Source organism: Culex pipiens, chromosome 1 (assembly GCF_016801865.2).
Source record: "Culex pipiens pallens isolate TS chromosome 1, TS_CPP_V2, whole genome shotgun sequence".
NCBI lineage: Eukaryota > Metazoa > Arthropoda > Insecta > Diptera > Culicidae > Culex > Culex pipiens.
This window is the reverse complement of record NC_068937.1, coordinates 84389943-84404814: the sequence shown is the minus strand read 5'-3', so window position 1 is coordinate 84404814 and position 14872 is coordinate 84389943. Positions and strand designations below refer to the sequence as shown.

Below are 14872 nucleotides of genomic sequence, written 5' to 3'. Positions count from 1 at the left end.
ACGAACACCTGAACGGCCCAGAGGCGAAGTACCAGGACGACGGGGGAAACGACGTCAGCGGTATGGTGGACGGCGAGGACGAGCCAGCACCCACGATGAGGGAAGTTAAAGATGCCATCAAGAAGCTGAAGAACAACAAAGCAGCGGGTAAGGATGGTATCGGTGCTGAACTCATCAAGATGGGCCCGGACAAGCTGGCGGCCTGTCTACACCGGCTGATAGTCAAGGTCTGGGACACAGAAAAGCTACCGGAGGAGTGGAAAGAGGTAGTAATATGCCCATTCTACAAGAAGGGGGACAAGTTGGAATGTGAGAACTATCGAGCCATCACTATTATCAACGCGGCCTACAAAGTGCTGTCTCAGATCATTTTCTAACGTCTGTCGGAGCGAGCAAAGGATTTCGTTGGGACGTACCAAACCGGTTTTGTGGAGGGGAAATCGACGACGGACCAAATCTTTTTGCTACGCCAAATCCTCCAAAAATGTCGCGAGTACCAGATCCCGACGCACCACCTGTTCATCGATTTCAAAGCCGCGTACGACTCGGTCGATCGCGAAGAGCTATGGAAGATCATGTACGAGAACGGTTTTCCCGGGAAGCTGATCAGACTGGTGAAATCGACGATGGACGGGGCGCGGTGCAGCGTGAAGATTTCGGGAGCGATGTCCGACCCGATCGAATCGCGCAAGGGACTGCGACAAGGCGACGGTATCTCCGGCCTCTGTTTCAACATTGGGCTGGAAGGTGTTATGAGGCGGACGGGCTTCAACATGCGGGGCACGATTATCAACCGATTCAGCCAGTTCATCTGCTATGCCGACGACATGGACATTGTCGGCAGAACGTTCGAGGAGGTAGCCAGGCGGTACACCGAATTGAAGCGGGAAGCGGATAAGGTTGGATTGAAGGTGAATGTTGCGAAGACAAAGTATCTGCTGGCAGGAGGAACCGAGTCCCTTAGGACTCGCATAGGACCGAGCGTGACGATCGACGGCGACGAGTTCGAGGTTGTGGAGGAGTTTGTGTACCTCGGATCGTTGGTTACGTCGGACAACAACTGCAGCAGAGAAATTCGGAGGCGCATCATCACCGGTAGTCGTGCCTACTACGGACTCCACAAGACCTTACGGTCTGGTCACCTGTCGTCCTCTACGGGCACGAGACGTGGACGATGCTCGAGGAGGACCTGCAAGTTTTCGAGCGACGAGTGCTTAGGACGATCTTTGGCGGCGTGCGTGAGAACACTGTATGGAGGAGAAGGATGAACCACGAGCTGGCGCAACTCTACGGCAAGCCAAGTATTCGGAAGGTCGCCAAGGCTGGCCGAATCCGGTGGGCCGGGCACGTCGCAAGAATGCCGGACGCGCTGGATGCGCGCCAACCGAACCAGACTATCAATCCGGTGAAGTTGGTGTATAATTCGGAGCCGGCTGGAACGCGGCGGAGGGGGGCGCAACGTGCACGGTGGTTGAACCAAGCGGAGGAAGATCTGGAAAGTGTGGGAGTTCCGCAGCGGAATTGGAGAGTAGCAGCCCAGGACCGAGTCCAGTGGCAGCGCATCTGGAGACAGCTCATGACCCGAAGGTTGTACGAGCAGTAAACGTAAAGTAAAGAAAGTGGTTTAAATGATGCTGGATATGCCAAATAAAAGATTTGTAGACAATAACACGCTTGAAATTGTGATTTTATTGAATTTTTCATTAAAAACCCTTCAGAGGGTCCACTATAGGAAAGGGGTCCACTAATGGATAACGTACCCTAAAAACCGATTGCGTCGAATCTCAAGTTTCTATCACCTGAGTTTCCATGTCTAGAGTTTCTTTTGAAAATGTCCTATAAGCTATTGTGTTTCATACACGCAGAAAAATGTTTTGTAGAATCAGCCTGTACGAGGTTTGTTTCAACAAATTTTTTCTTGAATATAATCAACGCCGATTTTGCGTTGAAACAAACCTTGCTTTCACTGAAGATAAGAATTACACCAAAAAGTGTAGAATCCAACCATTTTCGCACAAGACCACGCCTGAACCATCGCGCCGAGTAAACAGCCCGGAACACATTGGCTGGATTCTGGGCAGAAACGCATCCAATGTGTAAATTTTGATTCGGCAGTAGCCCCCTGGTGGCAAAAATGGAAAGCTCTTGGATAGCGGGAATATTTTGCTGCCACCTGTTGTTGAATAGACAAAAGTTGTTTTCTTGAGTTTTCATTTAAAAAAAGATTAAATTTTAAAACGTTTATTTTGAAAAAAAATATTAGTGCTAGAAATTTTAACTAATCAGGAGACGCACGCCTCCTATACGCTTTCGAAGTTGAGCCACCTGGTTCGTCGCCGGATGGTTTGATGAAAGGCACAGTGCAGATTCTGGTGGGGACGGCCATTTGACGCGGAAGGAATCTACTGTGCTGGCAGCACATCCGCAGCCCACGGCAGCATGGCTCCGGTTGTCATAGTCGGTACTGTTGGGTCCAGAAAGTCAAACACCTGGTTTGGTTTCGTGCAACTAAGTAATTAACTTCCCGAAGGTTGCCCCCGAGGAGCGCGTGTTCAGGGCAGTCGATCATGGCCAGGTACCAGGTTCCAGCAGCGACTGCTTGTTGTGGTCGCGTCGGAACGGACGATTCTAAGGGCTGTGGGTTGATAGCTCAACGTGTACGTCATCAGGTTGAAATACGCCGTCAGCTTGGTCCTGCCGTGGACGCTGACCGGAGCAAGCTCAGTAAAAGGGGTTGAGTTGCGCTGGCATGCTCGGTGGTTTAAGATCCTAATATGGAACGAGAGCGCCACAAGCAAGTACCTTGCGACGTTCCTTATGTGAGCTCTAGCATTTCTGTCTTAGTTCTGGTCTCGCCAACGGCACTTAAAAACTGCTTGTAGTGTCCCCAGTCTGAAAGTAACAGAAAATATTGAAAAACTTTCATAAGAACTAAACCAACTCATACCTGCCTTGCTCCCGAATTATCCCGCATCGGATTAGTTCACCGAAGCTACCGGGTATTCCGTTGTAGTTGCCTTCTTTGGGGCGACGTTCGTGAGGCGGTAGCTGTTCATCTGGATGGGGACGCGGCCGCAGTTGACGTTCTTGCGCAGATCTGCAATATCCACCTCTTCGATGTTGCCGTAGTCGATGAACTGGACCTTGTAGCGGCGACAGCTGATGGCTTTGCGGACGATCGCGCGGTAGAACTTGTTGTCCTAGTGGAACTTTGCTATGCACGGTTCGTTGTCCGAGTAGAACTTGTCGGTGGCGCTGCTGTTTGCGAATTTCGCGTTGATTACCTTACGCAGGGCGTTCACCACCGGTTCCTGCTCCAGGTAGATGAGGCCTTGTTGTCCACGTAGCCGGGTTTGCCTACGAAGATGGTCTTTTCGATGGGTTTGGCTGGGAGCCATCGGTCGATTGTCGTGTGCTCGTCCGTAATGTCGTCCTGGTAAGTTCCGCACAAGTGCGTCAGGCTGTCGTCTTCCTACTGCTGTGGATCAGTTTTTTCATCCTTCATGTCCACGTCTACGTCAATCCTTCTTGTCAAAGGATTGATGGTAATGCTGGAGTTCTTCTGCGATGGAGGCCGTCTCCAAGCCGGAGACGACGCCTTGACATTTTACTCGGTCATGCCCTACAGGATGACGGGGAGGGCGCCTTGAACGCTGGGTCCGTGCAGCGAGATGGAGAAGCGTTTGAACTTGTCGCACGTTACCTTGAACGTGTCAAAGGCCGACGAACTCCACGTCTGTTAATTTTCAATGGGACCAACGCACGCCAGGAATCTCCGAATAGCAGCCGGATGGTTCTGCATCAACGTTAAGTCGATCAGGAACATGGTGAACGTGCTGTCGTCGAGATCGTCAATGACCTGCGCCCGGTAGTACTCGCATGCAATGTGCCCATTCTCGTCCGGACGATTCGAAAACATCGTCGGAAACACCAAACAGCTCTTGCCCTTCTTCCAGTCCGTCTTGTCACCCGGCTCCTTGTCCTCCACCACGTTCTGGATTTCCTTCTGCATTCGCTTGATCCCCGTCGCGTGCTGCAACGTCACGTCAACTCACCCGGATCGACCAACCGCAGAATCGACACCGCCAGCCGTAACTTGTAACTGCTTCCTCAACCGAGTTTTGCTCGACCGCCTCCACCCTCCAACCACAACCGCCCCCTCATCATCTTCCTCCGGAATGACCTCCTTGATGCGCTCGACGACCGCCGATTCGGACCCACTCGACACGGCGAATCCCTCCTTCACCATCGACCCGTTGACGCAAATGTCGTGCCGCTTCATGACAATCTCGTAGGAGCTCTCCTCCCGCTAGCCGTCCGGTTAAAGTACTGCTTGACTTCGTCCGTCCACCGGTAGCCGTGCTGCTTGAACGGTTGCACGTGCATCAACGTAGAAGGCCGGCTCGACGCACAGCGCCTGCGGCAGGTAGCGAATGTCCTGCCAGGGCACCACCAATCCGTGTCAACGGAGAAGATCTCGCAGTGCGCTGTAATGAGAGAGAATGTTAAGACGATTCAAGCGACCACACCACATCCAACTTACCTTCCCCAACCTCATTGATCCGACCGCGCTTCCTGGTCACTTGGCACACCATCGAGAGCGAGTTGAAGAACGGCTCGGGTTGATCATTGCGGTTCCGAGCATGTTCGCCGGGTTAATCAACTCCGAAATGTTCGGTTTTACGTGCTGCTGCTGTTATCGCTGGAACATGTTGCCGGTACTGGCTCGATATTGTTGCTGCTAAGATTGTGCTTGCTCGGGCGATACGTACGACGAAAATCCGTTCTCGACGGGCTGCGACTGTGCAAAAGTGCTGCGTCGGTGAGGTGACGTCCTGCGGCGACCGGGAAGATGCGTCCACTCCACTTCGTTCCTGTGGAAGAAAGGCACATCTTTCAAAAACTATCTCAATGGTCCTAAGTGGACTCACCTTTCGCTCGCGGGCGGCCGGATGCACATTCGACTCGATCTTGTCCACCCGCTGGAACAGCAGCTGATCGATGGCGGATCGCGCATGGTCGTTGCCAGCTTTAACCGCTCTCTGCGGGGATCGTTCCGGTAGGGTTGGTGGCAGGACCGCGCCCTCGAACTTGTTGTTGCTTGGGCACAAATTGTTGGTCGCGGCGATTGACGTTGAGTTGTTCAGCGTCTAGAACAAAGCGTGATTCCGTTCCACCGACGACAGGGACAGATCGACCGAACCCAGCGGCATGCCGGAGCTACGACCAAACGTTGGCAGTATCGGGTTGATTTCAAGATGGAAAAGTGCTAACCTAAAAAAATAAAAGGATCAAAACAGACCCAGAAAAGTTGTAATCAAATCTTACCCATTGAATACTGAGGTTGTCCGGAAGTCCGTTCCGAAAAGTAAATCTTCGTCCAGGAACCAAGTTGATTCCGCTGGCCAAAAAGAACGAACGATAATAATCCCGGACGAACCTGAAAAGTGAACCACGCTCAAAAAACCACGCTGCGAAAAAACTCTAACAGTTTGACAGCTAGCGACCTGCGCGCACCTGGCGGCAACTTTGTGCAGCAGTCGCAAAAAAGTTTACACATTGGATGGATTTTGGGGGCAAAAACCAGACCGATGTGTAAAATCAACACATCGATTTCAAAACAACGCGGTTGACACATCCAATGTGTAGCTATGACACATTTTGGGCGTAATTTTTATCTTCAGTGTTTCTCATTTCCACAAAAATCTTTTGTTGTTTTGAAAAAGTTGCTTTGACGTTTAGCGTTGATTCAACAAAAATCTTGATTTTCAAATCAACAAAATGTTTTGTTGATTCAAATATGCCTTATTTTTTCTGCGTGTATGTTTATTGGACCCTGGGTGATGAATAGAGTTATCGAAGCCCACTCTTACGCACACTAGCACGCCATTTGTTTTGCTGGCCGGTAAAAAATTTAACCTCAATCTTTTTCGTGTACGTACACAAAAAAGATTGAGGTTAAATTTTGTCCCGCCAGCAAAATCAGATAATCGCTATAGAGCTTTATGACGTTTAGTGTACGCACACTATCTACAGTATAGAGCTTTATGACGTTTCACGTACGCACACTAGCGCACCATTTGATTTTGCTGGCCGGACAAAATTTAACCTCACTTTTTTTTTGTGTAAGTACACGCAATACATACTCACGTAGATTACTCTATGGCCCATAAAAAAATGCGACATTGTTATTAGGTGGAAACTGTTATCCCCGCAAAACAATTTCCAATCTGGCGTCCACTGAAACAATCCAACATAGCAAATTCAAATGGTTTTTCACGTGAGCTCCTCAAAAAACCAACACGATAAATTCACATGCTTTTCCTTTGGTTTAGGCATGCAATTCAAAATAAATACATGTGAAAACCACGTTGGTTGTACCCAACATGATCCATACTTTTTTCATTGGATTTTCATGTTTGATTCACGTGGAATGCACTTCGATTCGCCCCGACGGCCAAATAATATGATATTCAAGTGTAAATCACGTTCGATTTGCATGTTTTGATTTTGATACCGAAGTGAAACCCCTTAGTGTAATCTAGAAAAGAAAGATGGCGAGAATGGAAAAAGCAGTGCAAGTCGCCAAAGATAATTTCCTGAATTTTTGGTAAGTAAAATTATTCAAAAAAGCTTCGATGGATTGTAGTGTTCAAGTTTTTAATATTTTTACTTAATCTTTGAAAAATATCGTTTTTTTTCAGAAAATTTACGAAGCAAATGTGCGGAAAACATAAGCTCCCGTGCAACATCTCTTTATACCCGGATGATAGCGTTCCTTATGGTCAAAGCGGATTGTTTAAGGAGCGGTAGCAGATCCAGATTATTATTTTTTCGGACGGTGCATTATTCGGTGGCTCACAAAGCCTTTTAACCTGCTGCAAGAGTCACGAAATTCCGCCATGAAAAACGCCCTCTGATTGCTAGTATCTTAAATTTTTTCGCGTGGTGAAGATCGCTTTTATTTTTTTAAGTTGCAGAATAGTGTGTAAATTCCAAATCGGTGATGTGAATTTAATCAAATAAAGAAAACATTACCATGAAAACAAAAACAAGCTGTTTCATACTTTTTTCACGTGATTATCATAGGAAAATTGATCGAATAATACTACAAACTCATATAACATTCATAAGCGCAGCATGGCAAAATCAAGTGAATCGTCACGTCAAGTTCACGTGTTTTGCACTTGGATAAAGCATGCCGTACGATACAAATTTTCAAGTGATTTACACTTGACATTCACATGCTTGGTCGTATGGGGCAGATTCATGTGCAAAACATGTGATATTGCTATGTGCCTTTCTTTCAGTGTCGTTACGGTTTATACGAACGCATCTCTGCTTACACAGTTTTCATGTTTTTCTTGTTTAGCGTGTCGAAGGAAGAGGCAACATAAGAGAACTGTCACAATGGCTCTTATTTTACACTGACTAGAATTTGGACCTCGCAAAGCAAATAATTGTAATATTTTACTGTATTTCAATCCGTGCAATCATATTTACTTGGTAACACTTGGCAGTGGTTGAAACATCTCAAAATTCCTCGATGGCATACCAAACGCTGCGGCAAGAATATTTCCAGATTCCGGTTGTGACACGGGCTTACACTACGGCATGTGTTATAACAACATTATCTGTGGTAAGTTGCAAATAAAACTGTTTCTCTATTGTTCTTCTTTTTATCTAAATGATAATAATTAAAACTTACGTTTTATAAATAGTTTCATCAGGCATAAGTCAATTGAGCCGAAAGGTCTTCATTCATCATCATTTGATATGCTTTACAAATAAATGACGTGGCTTTACAATAAACAAACGCTCTGATAAAGATTTAACAACATTAAGTTTTATTTCGTTCGCAGCATCTGGAGATCGTAACGCCCTTCCAGCTGTACTTCAACCCCACACTTATATTAGAACACTACCAGCTATGGCGACTGGGCACCACGTTCCTGTTTTTTGGCACATTCGGGTTTAACTTCCTTTTCAATATGATCTTCACATACAGGTGAAATAGCTTAAATTTTCACTCAATTCAATTCAAACTTCATGCCGTCCATTCTAGGTACTGCCGAATGCTAGAGGAAGGGTCCTTCCGGGGAAGAAGTGCAGATTTTATAATGATGTTTTTCTTCGGTGGCATCCTGATGATTGTATCCTTTTCAGTTAACATAATTAGATAACGATAGTTGGGATATCAGTCCTATAATTGTATACATTTTGTAATTTTCCTTAACTACATATTCGATAGATATTTGCATTCTTCGTTAACCTTTTATTCTTAGGACAAGCATTTACAATCATGTTGGTATATGTCTGGTCGCGAAGGAATCCGTTCATTCGCATGAACTTTTTCGGGATCTTAAACTTCCAGGTATTTAGAATAATATATTTTACTGTACATTTGTATTAAAACTTTATTTCCAGGCTCCATATCTACCGTGGGTGCTGCTAGGATTCTCCGTACTTATTGGCAACACAATCTGGGTAGACTTAATGGGAATAGTAGTCGGACACATTTATTATTTCTTGGAAGACGTGTTTCCAGATCAAATCAATGGATTCCATGTCATAAAGACGCCCCAGTTTTTGTAAGTTCTCCTCCAACCCTTCTCGATTGCTAAAATTAAATCTCCCGCCTTTCAGGAAAAACATGTTCGACGAACCGATTGAGGACACCGATTACACAGCTCTGCCGGAAGACCGCCCGGGCGGCTTCAACTGGGGCCGAGAAGTGGACAACAATGCCAACAATGAAGCACAAAACAACGAACGGCGGGATGGAATGTGAATTGGCACAATGGCAAGTTTGTTTTTTTTCTGCATCAAAACGTTGTTCAATAGAAGTAATATGTTTTGATATTAACTGTTGTAGAACGTGTACGCTAATCCCAGCCATGGACTATGCACTCCTCGTGCACATAGAAACGCTCATCTTAATGATTGCATCAATGAAAAGGTGACAACGGAACCATGGTGGACAAAACTAGAAGTTTATTGTTTTTTTTTTGATTTTTTAATCTATTAGAATAAAGTATATTCGACTGTATGCAATATACAGTGATGCGTTTTAATGTTTTAATTTTACTAGAAAAAAAGATAATAGATTACCTAGAAAGCCAACTTTTCAATAATTGAGAAGCTAATTATTATGGGACCAACGTGCAATCATCAGGATCGTAAGCCATATGTCGAGGCTGCGTGCACACGCACACAATCAACAAATCGTGGTGCTCTCACACATAACCAAAACAGGGTTGTTATTTTCTTGTGTTCTCTTTTTTTCTCTCTTCTGTTGTCAGTCACAAATTTATGACTAGTCTATGGGAGCGTTCTTTTAATACCTAACGTAAAGATTTGGATTCTTGATCCCCGCCTCTCGTGACTAAATTTTCATACAACTATTCAAAAAGTTGTATGGAGCGTAACACAAATAATACACTTACGTTGTTTAGCAGAATTTTTTAAGATGCACAATAGGTTGTCAATGTGTTGTTTTTTCTACAAATAAAATAAGTTTTTCTTCTAACTCAGTACTTGTTCGGTAACTGGGCTGAGAACGTAGCCCAGTCACCGAATGCTGCTCGCTAACTGGGCTGAACGAAAAAATAAGAGGGGACCACCTGATGAAATATTAAAATAAAAGTTACTCAAATTAATTTACAACGCTTGCTCTTCATATTTCTCCAATTCTGACTTGAAATTAAATAAATGTTTGAAAAAAGTTTTTGAATTTAATGAAAATGATTTTTGCATCCATTAACCCCTCGGTCATTTTGGTTTTTGACGTTTGTCGAGCGCCCATTTAAAAAAGCAGCCCAGTTAAACAGCGCCCAGTTACCGAACAACTACTGTATTTTATATAAAAAAGAATAAATATCATAGACTTTTTACAATAGAGTTATCTACGTGCGCATGTATTGCGTATACGTACACGAAAAAGATTGAGGTTAAATTTTGTACCCGCTCGCAAAACAAATGGTCTGCTAGTGTGCGTGACATCGGGCTTAGATAACTCTATAAGGAATACATTATAGAAAAAAGCAAAAACTGCTCGAATGGAAACGCTCCATTAGACTGTCTGCAGCGCGAAGTTTTATAATTGTTTCAAATTGCGAGCAGTTTTAAATTTTTAGAACTGGCGGAAATGAAACTAAAACACGGTGCTCGCAACGCGCTGATCTAAATGTTGTTTCAAAAAAAATGCTTTTAATTGTGTGCGTATGATTATCAACACAGCATCATAGTGTGTGTGTGTAAGAATACGTGGATATCTTTATATATCTGATTTTATTTAAACTGAGTTCTATTCCAGTTCCAAACCGTCTCACGTTTGGAACAAACTCGTCGAGCAGTTTTATTCCGGTTTCAAAATACTGCTCGAAAAATAAAACTTCAACTCCGCGTTGCGCGTGGTCTGTTTCAGTTCTATTTGAAAAATGAAACAGCTAGAACAAAGTAGAGCCGCGTTGCAACCAGTCTTAGCATTTTTAGTGTGTGTGCGTGTGTGTGTGACCACGCGGTCGGTTTTACAAGTTGTTTCCTTGTATTTTTAGATTTTATACATTCCATTTACGGATTTTACCATTTCTCAGGTTCTTCTCAATGAAACTGAGAACAAAATGGTTGTGTAGGGGACATCTTATGATGATGATGACTTATGGTACGTTCGATTGAGGGCTAGTTCAGCACTGAGTGCCGCACTCAGAGCTGTCGAAGTGTTTGTTTGAAGAAACTCGCGCTAGTTCCGCACGAGTTTCGCCGCCATCTTGGAACTGAAACTCTAGTGCCGCACTCGATATTTTTTCAGTTTCATGCGAGTTCCATGCACACTGAAAAAGAATGTTCGTTTGAACCAAAACTGGCACCGACGAGTGTGGCACTCAGTGCCGCACTGGCTGTTCAAACGAACGTACCATTAGCTGAAAAAAACTCGTTCATACAACAAATCCTCACCTAGAGAAACACTGCCTTATCAAATTGATAAATATCATTATCAACTTCAATAACTGTTGCGGCGTATGGCAACGGTAAACTGAGCGATGTGGACTTCCTTCGACTTGAGCGGACTGTAAAAACCCAAGCCTTTGTGGACTACGTTTCCGGCACAAATAAACACGCGACACTTCCGTAAAAAACAACAAACTTTCTCTATTTCCGATGCTATTTACAAGAAGTCGATGTTTTCTCTTCGCGATCCTCTTTTCGACTGTTCTTTGCGCGCCGTTTCGCTGTCTTCGTTTTCGCGCGAACTTTCGTTGTCGCGCCGTTGTTTTTTGTTCTGTCAGGTTGGCAGCGCCTAGCTGTCAACCATGCAGGGGTGGGGTTGCGCACACTGGGCAAATTAGCACGAAACTGGGTCAAAACTTCGGCTTGGGCCGAACATTCTCCCCCCGGGTTGAAGTCTCGTGACTTCTAAAGTCAAACGCACCGGAAGTGAATCGGCCTTTCACCTCTCGTCTCGCCAGAATTCGTTTGTGGTTCAAGTTCGTGGATGCGTCTGCTACGTTAGGTCTGGTGGTATTCTTCGGTCGGTTGATTGTTGGAGCAGAGCTCGGCTACACACCCGGGTCCCAAACCAGGCGTAACTGCTTCTCGCTCTTGGTGAGGACTGCTGGTTGCTGGAGCTTCTCTGCGAATTTTCTGGCTGGACGGTTACTGTTGTGGTTGCGATCGGATGATCGTGCGACGTTGGCGTTGATCAACTGGCAGCTGTACGTCTCACTCTCGTGGCTTGGCTTCTTGGCATTGTCCTCTTGGACGGCAAGTACAGTGCAAACTGGCTGTTCACTGCTTGGAAGCGGTTGTTCCTCGACGTTCACTTCGTCGGCGTCGGTAGGCTGCAATGAGCGAGCTTTCTCGTCCTCCACTGCCTGGTTCGTGGCGATATCGGGTTCTTCGTCGAACAGTCTAGCTGTCTCCGGCCTTGGAACAGCTTGCGGGTCATCGGACTCGGCGTCTTCTCGTTCTGCGTCGGCTGGTAGCAGTGAACCAAGTTCCACTGGCTGACACCAGCCAACGTCGAGGTCACCGTGGATCCGCTCTTCTGACCGCAGCGTAGGAGTTACGCCCGAATCGCCGGACATGTCGACGTCACCTCGAACTTTTGTCGAGGCTTCGTGTCGAACCACTTCAGGTTCGGCGGGTGGTTTCATCTCTTGATGCTCTGCAGGAGGTTTCTCTGGTTGGAGGGATCTTTCTGGCATGCTTTGGTTGGCTTTCAGGTTGGAGTTCGTCTCGGGACTCTGTCCGAGCGGTACTTTGATGGGTGCAAAGCAGTCGGTACACGAGTGGAAACCGTTGCACCGCGTGCACAACGAGTCGCCACGCTCTGTGGTTGCGTTGGATGGGCTCGAGAGGAGTTGGATTGGGGCACATACCTTAGCATCAGCTGCAGCTGGGTCGGTTCTCTCCGGAACATCGCCGTCACCGGTACACTCGCCTTCACCACGAGCCTCGCTCGTGAAAAGCGGAGTTGGGATGGCAACCTGCTGCGAGACTGCTAATGGCTGAGCTTGCTGTTCATTGGCTTGGACTGGCTGGGACAGCAGTGCGCGACTGAGGGCTACGATCCGCTGGTTAGCTCCTTGGAGTAACCCCTCAATTTCTGCGCACTCCAAGTCATGGGCGTCTCGTTCGTCAGCGAAAAGGTCACTCTCCTTCACATCTTGCAGCACTTGATCCAACTCACCGTAGTATCGCTCGATGTTCTTCGCGAACACCCGGAACTCCGGCATGGATGGCAGTTGGTGATCTTCCTCCAGTTCAGTAAGTCTGCTTTGAAGTAGCAGGATCTTACCCTTGACCTGGCGTCGCTTGTTGGCCAAGCGCTTTGTGGTTCTCGGTCCGGTTGGGTTCATCTTCTTGGTTAGGTGGTTCTAGTACTCACGGGATTAAGTTGCTCCACCGTGGTCGCGATCGTGGCGACACGACAGCTGCAGCTTCCTGGCACAAGTTTCTCCTGGGTCTCTTCTGCTCGTGCAGCGAGAATCACTGGTCAGGTTCTTCTGCTCTTGCAATCAAACACTTCTGATCGGGGTGTCGCACTTGCTTAAGCGCAACAATTTGGCAACAATCTTCTTCTCGGGTTACCTCGTCGCAGCCACACCTTCCGGAACCTTCCTACTGGCGCTTGCAGCAGGCCCTTTCCTTCAGTGCTGTGACCTCGACGCAGCTGGATTCTGGAACCTTCCCCGCTGACGCTTGCAGCAGGCCACGTTCCACTTCTTCTTCTGTCGTGTGCAGCTGGAGCGACCGCCAAATCCGCAGCGGTACTGCGAATTGGAATTTTCCACTCTTGGGAACACAAAATGGCGTCGCTTCGCGCACTACACACAGACACAGATTCACGAAGACATCTTCACTTTTTGCGGGCTCTTGCCGCCACTTTTTCCGCCGTTCTTAGGCCACGGAGTCACCTTCCGGAAAGCCCTAGAACTGTCACTTTTCCGGATCCCGATAGAGCACTCTTCTTCCACGGCAAGATGGCGGCGCGTGCCGTTTTCTCGCCGAGCGCACTCTCTTCAGTTCTTCTTCCGGTGGCCAGGGGGCCACCTCCGTTTCACTTTTTTTCGCTCGACGCGGTCCGCTGACCTTCCGTCAGCGTCTTCCGATCCGTCGTTCTGCAGGACACAGATACACGGCACGTTTTCACGCGGAGCACTCGAGACGATCGCGGGATGGAGGAAGCTCTGGAGGAACGCGGGAAGTTCAAGTCCGTCACGACTCTGAACTTTTCTTTGGATTTTTTTTTCAAGATGGCGACCATCCGGCTGGTCCGCCGCCACTCTTCACTCTCACTACACGAACTGGCCGATCCGTAGGCCACTGTCTTCTGTCCGGTTCGAATGGACCAAATGTTGCGGCGTATGGCAACGGTAAACTGAGCGATGTGGACTTCCTTCGACTTGAGCGGACTGTAAAAACCCAAGCCTTTGTGGACTACGTTTCCGGCACAAATAAACACGCGACACTTCCGTAAAAAACAACAAACTTTCTCTATTTCCGATGCTATTTACAAGAAGTCGATGTTTTCTCTTCGCGATCCTCTTTTCGACTGTTCTTTGCGCGCCGTTTCGCTGTCTTCGTTTTCGCGCGAACTTTCGTTGTCGCGCCGTTGTTTTTTGTTCTGTCAGGTTGGCAGCGCCTAGCTGTCAACCATGCAGGGGTGGGGTTGCGCACACTGGGCAAATTAGCACGAAACTGGGTCAAAACTTCGGCTTGGGCCGAACAATAACTTTTAATTATTGTTTTGATAACGTTGAATTATCGTTTTGATAAACTTTGTATATCGAAATGACAATCTTTGCTATCATTTTGATAAATAAAATTATTGCTAGATTTTTTCCGCATGCACGTTTTTGCCTGTCATTCGAAACATAAACAAAAAAAAACAAAATGACGGAGGAGACGAACAGGTCTCGTTGTAAAGCAGCTGTACCCGGATGATTTGGCCAGCTTAAAAGAAAATCTGTCAAGTCCACAATGACGATCAAGTCCACAATGACGCACCCCTGGTCATGCTGGATAAGCAGCTTTTTCCGGAAGCACCAGAAACGGAGCCAAAGAAAAATAGAAACCGATTCTTGGAATCAGATTCTTGACACCCAGGAAGAAGAGGCTGGCAGACGTTGCCAACGGAACCAGTGATGGATCGTCGTTTTTGGCAGGTTTGCGCTGAGTTTCAATAGGTGTGTTTTAAAATCATAGTTTGATTTCTTGAAAGGTCGTACTAATCGTGATTCTTTTCAGTTGTGTGTCTCTTGAACCAAAAAATCTACCAGAAATACAACCTGGAGAATCCAAACCTCTGACACAAACGAGAGCAATCGATTGACCACCATTCACCATGTAGGATTATCTTCTCATGGTA

General features: G+C 46.7%; 2 protein-coding genes across 4 annotated transcripts; one reads left to right on the top strand and one right to left on the bottom strand.

Annotated features, from left to right (window-relative positions):
- The first annotated feature begins 7372 nt into the window (after nt 1-7372).
- LOC120424934 (derlin-2) lies at nt 7373-9074 on the top strand. Of its 3 annotated transcripts, XM_039589233.2 has the most exons (8): nt 7373-7462; nt 7521-7639; nt 7863-8008; nt 8066-8153; nt 8252-8374; nt 8428-8591; nt 8647-8803; nt 8876-9074. In XM_039589233.2, exons 2-7 carry the CDS (start codon nt 7547-7549, stop codon nt 8789-8791), a joined length of 759 nt encoding a protein of 252 aa, XP_039445167.1. In that variant the 5' UTR covers nt 7373-7462; nt 7521-7546; the 3' UTR covers nt 8792-8803; nt 8876-9074. The 3 variants fall into 3 exon arrangements, with proteins under 3 accessions (XP_039445167.1, XP_039445168.1, XP_039445166.1); XM_039589234.1 differs by having other exon boundaries at nt 7376-7639; nt 8647-8807; XM_039589232.1 differs by having other exon boundaries at nt 7377-7639.
- A 1941-nt stretch (nt 9075-11015) lies between these two features.
- LOC120424931 (uncharacterized) lies at nt 11016-14228 on the bottom strand. Its single transcript, XM_039589225.1, has one exon. The coding sequence runs from the start codon at nt 12858-12860 to the stop codon at nt 11559-11561; it is 1302 nt and encodes a 433-aa protein (XP_039445159.1). The 5' UTR covers nt 12861-14228; the 3' UTR covers nt 11016-11558.
- Nucleotides 14229-14872: the final 644 nt, after the last annotated feature.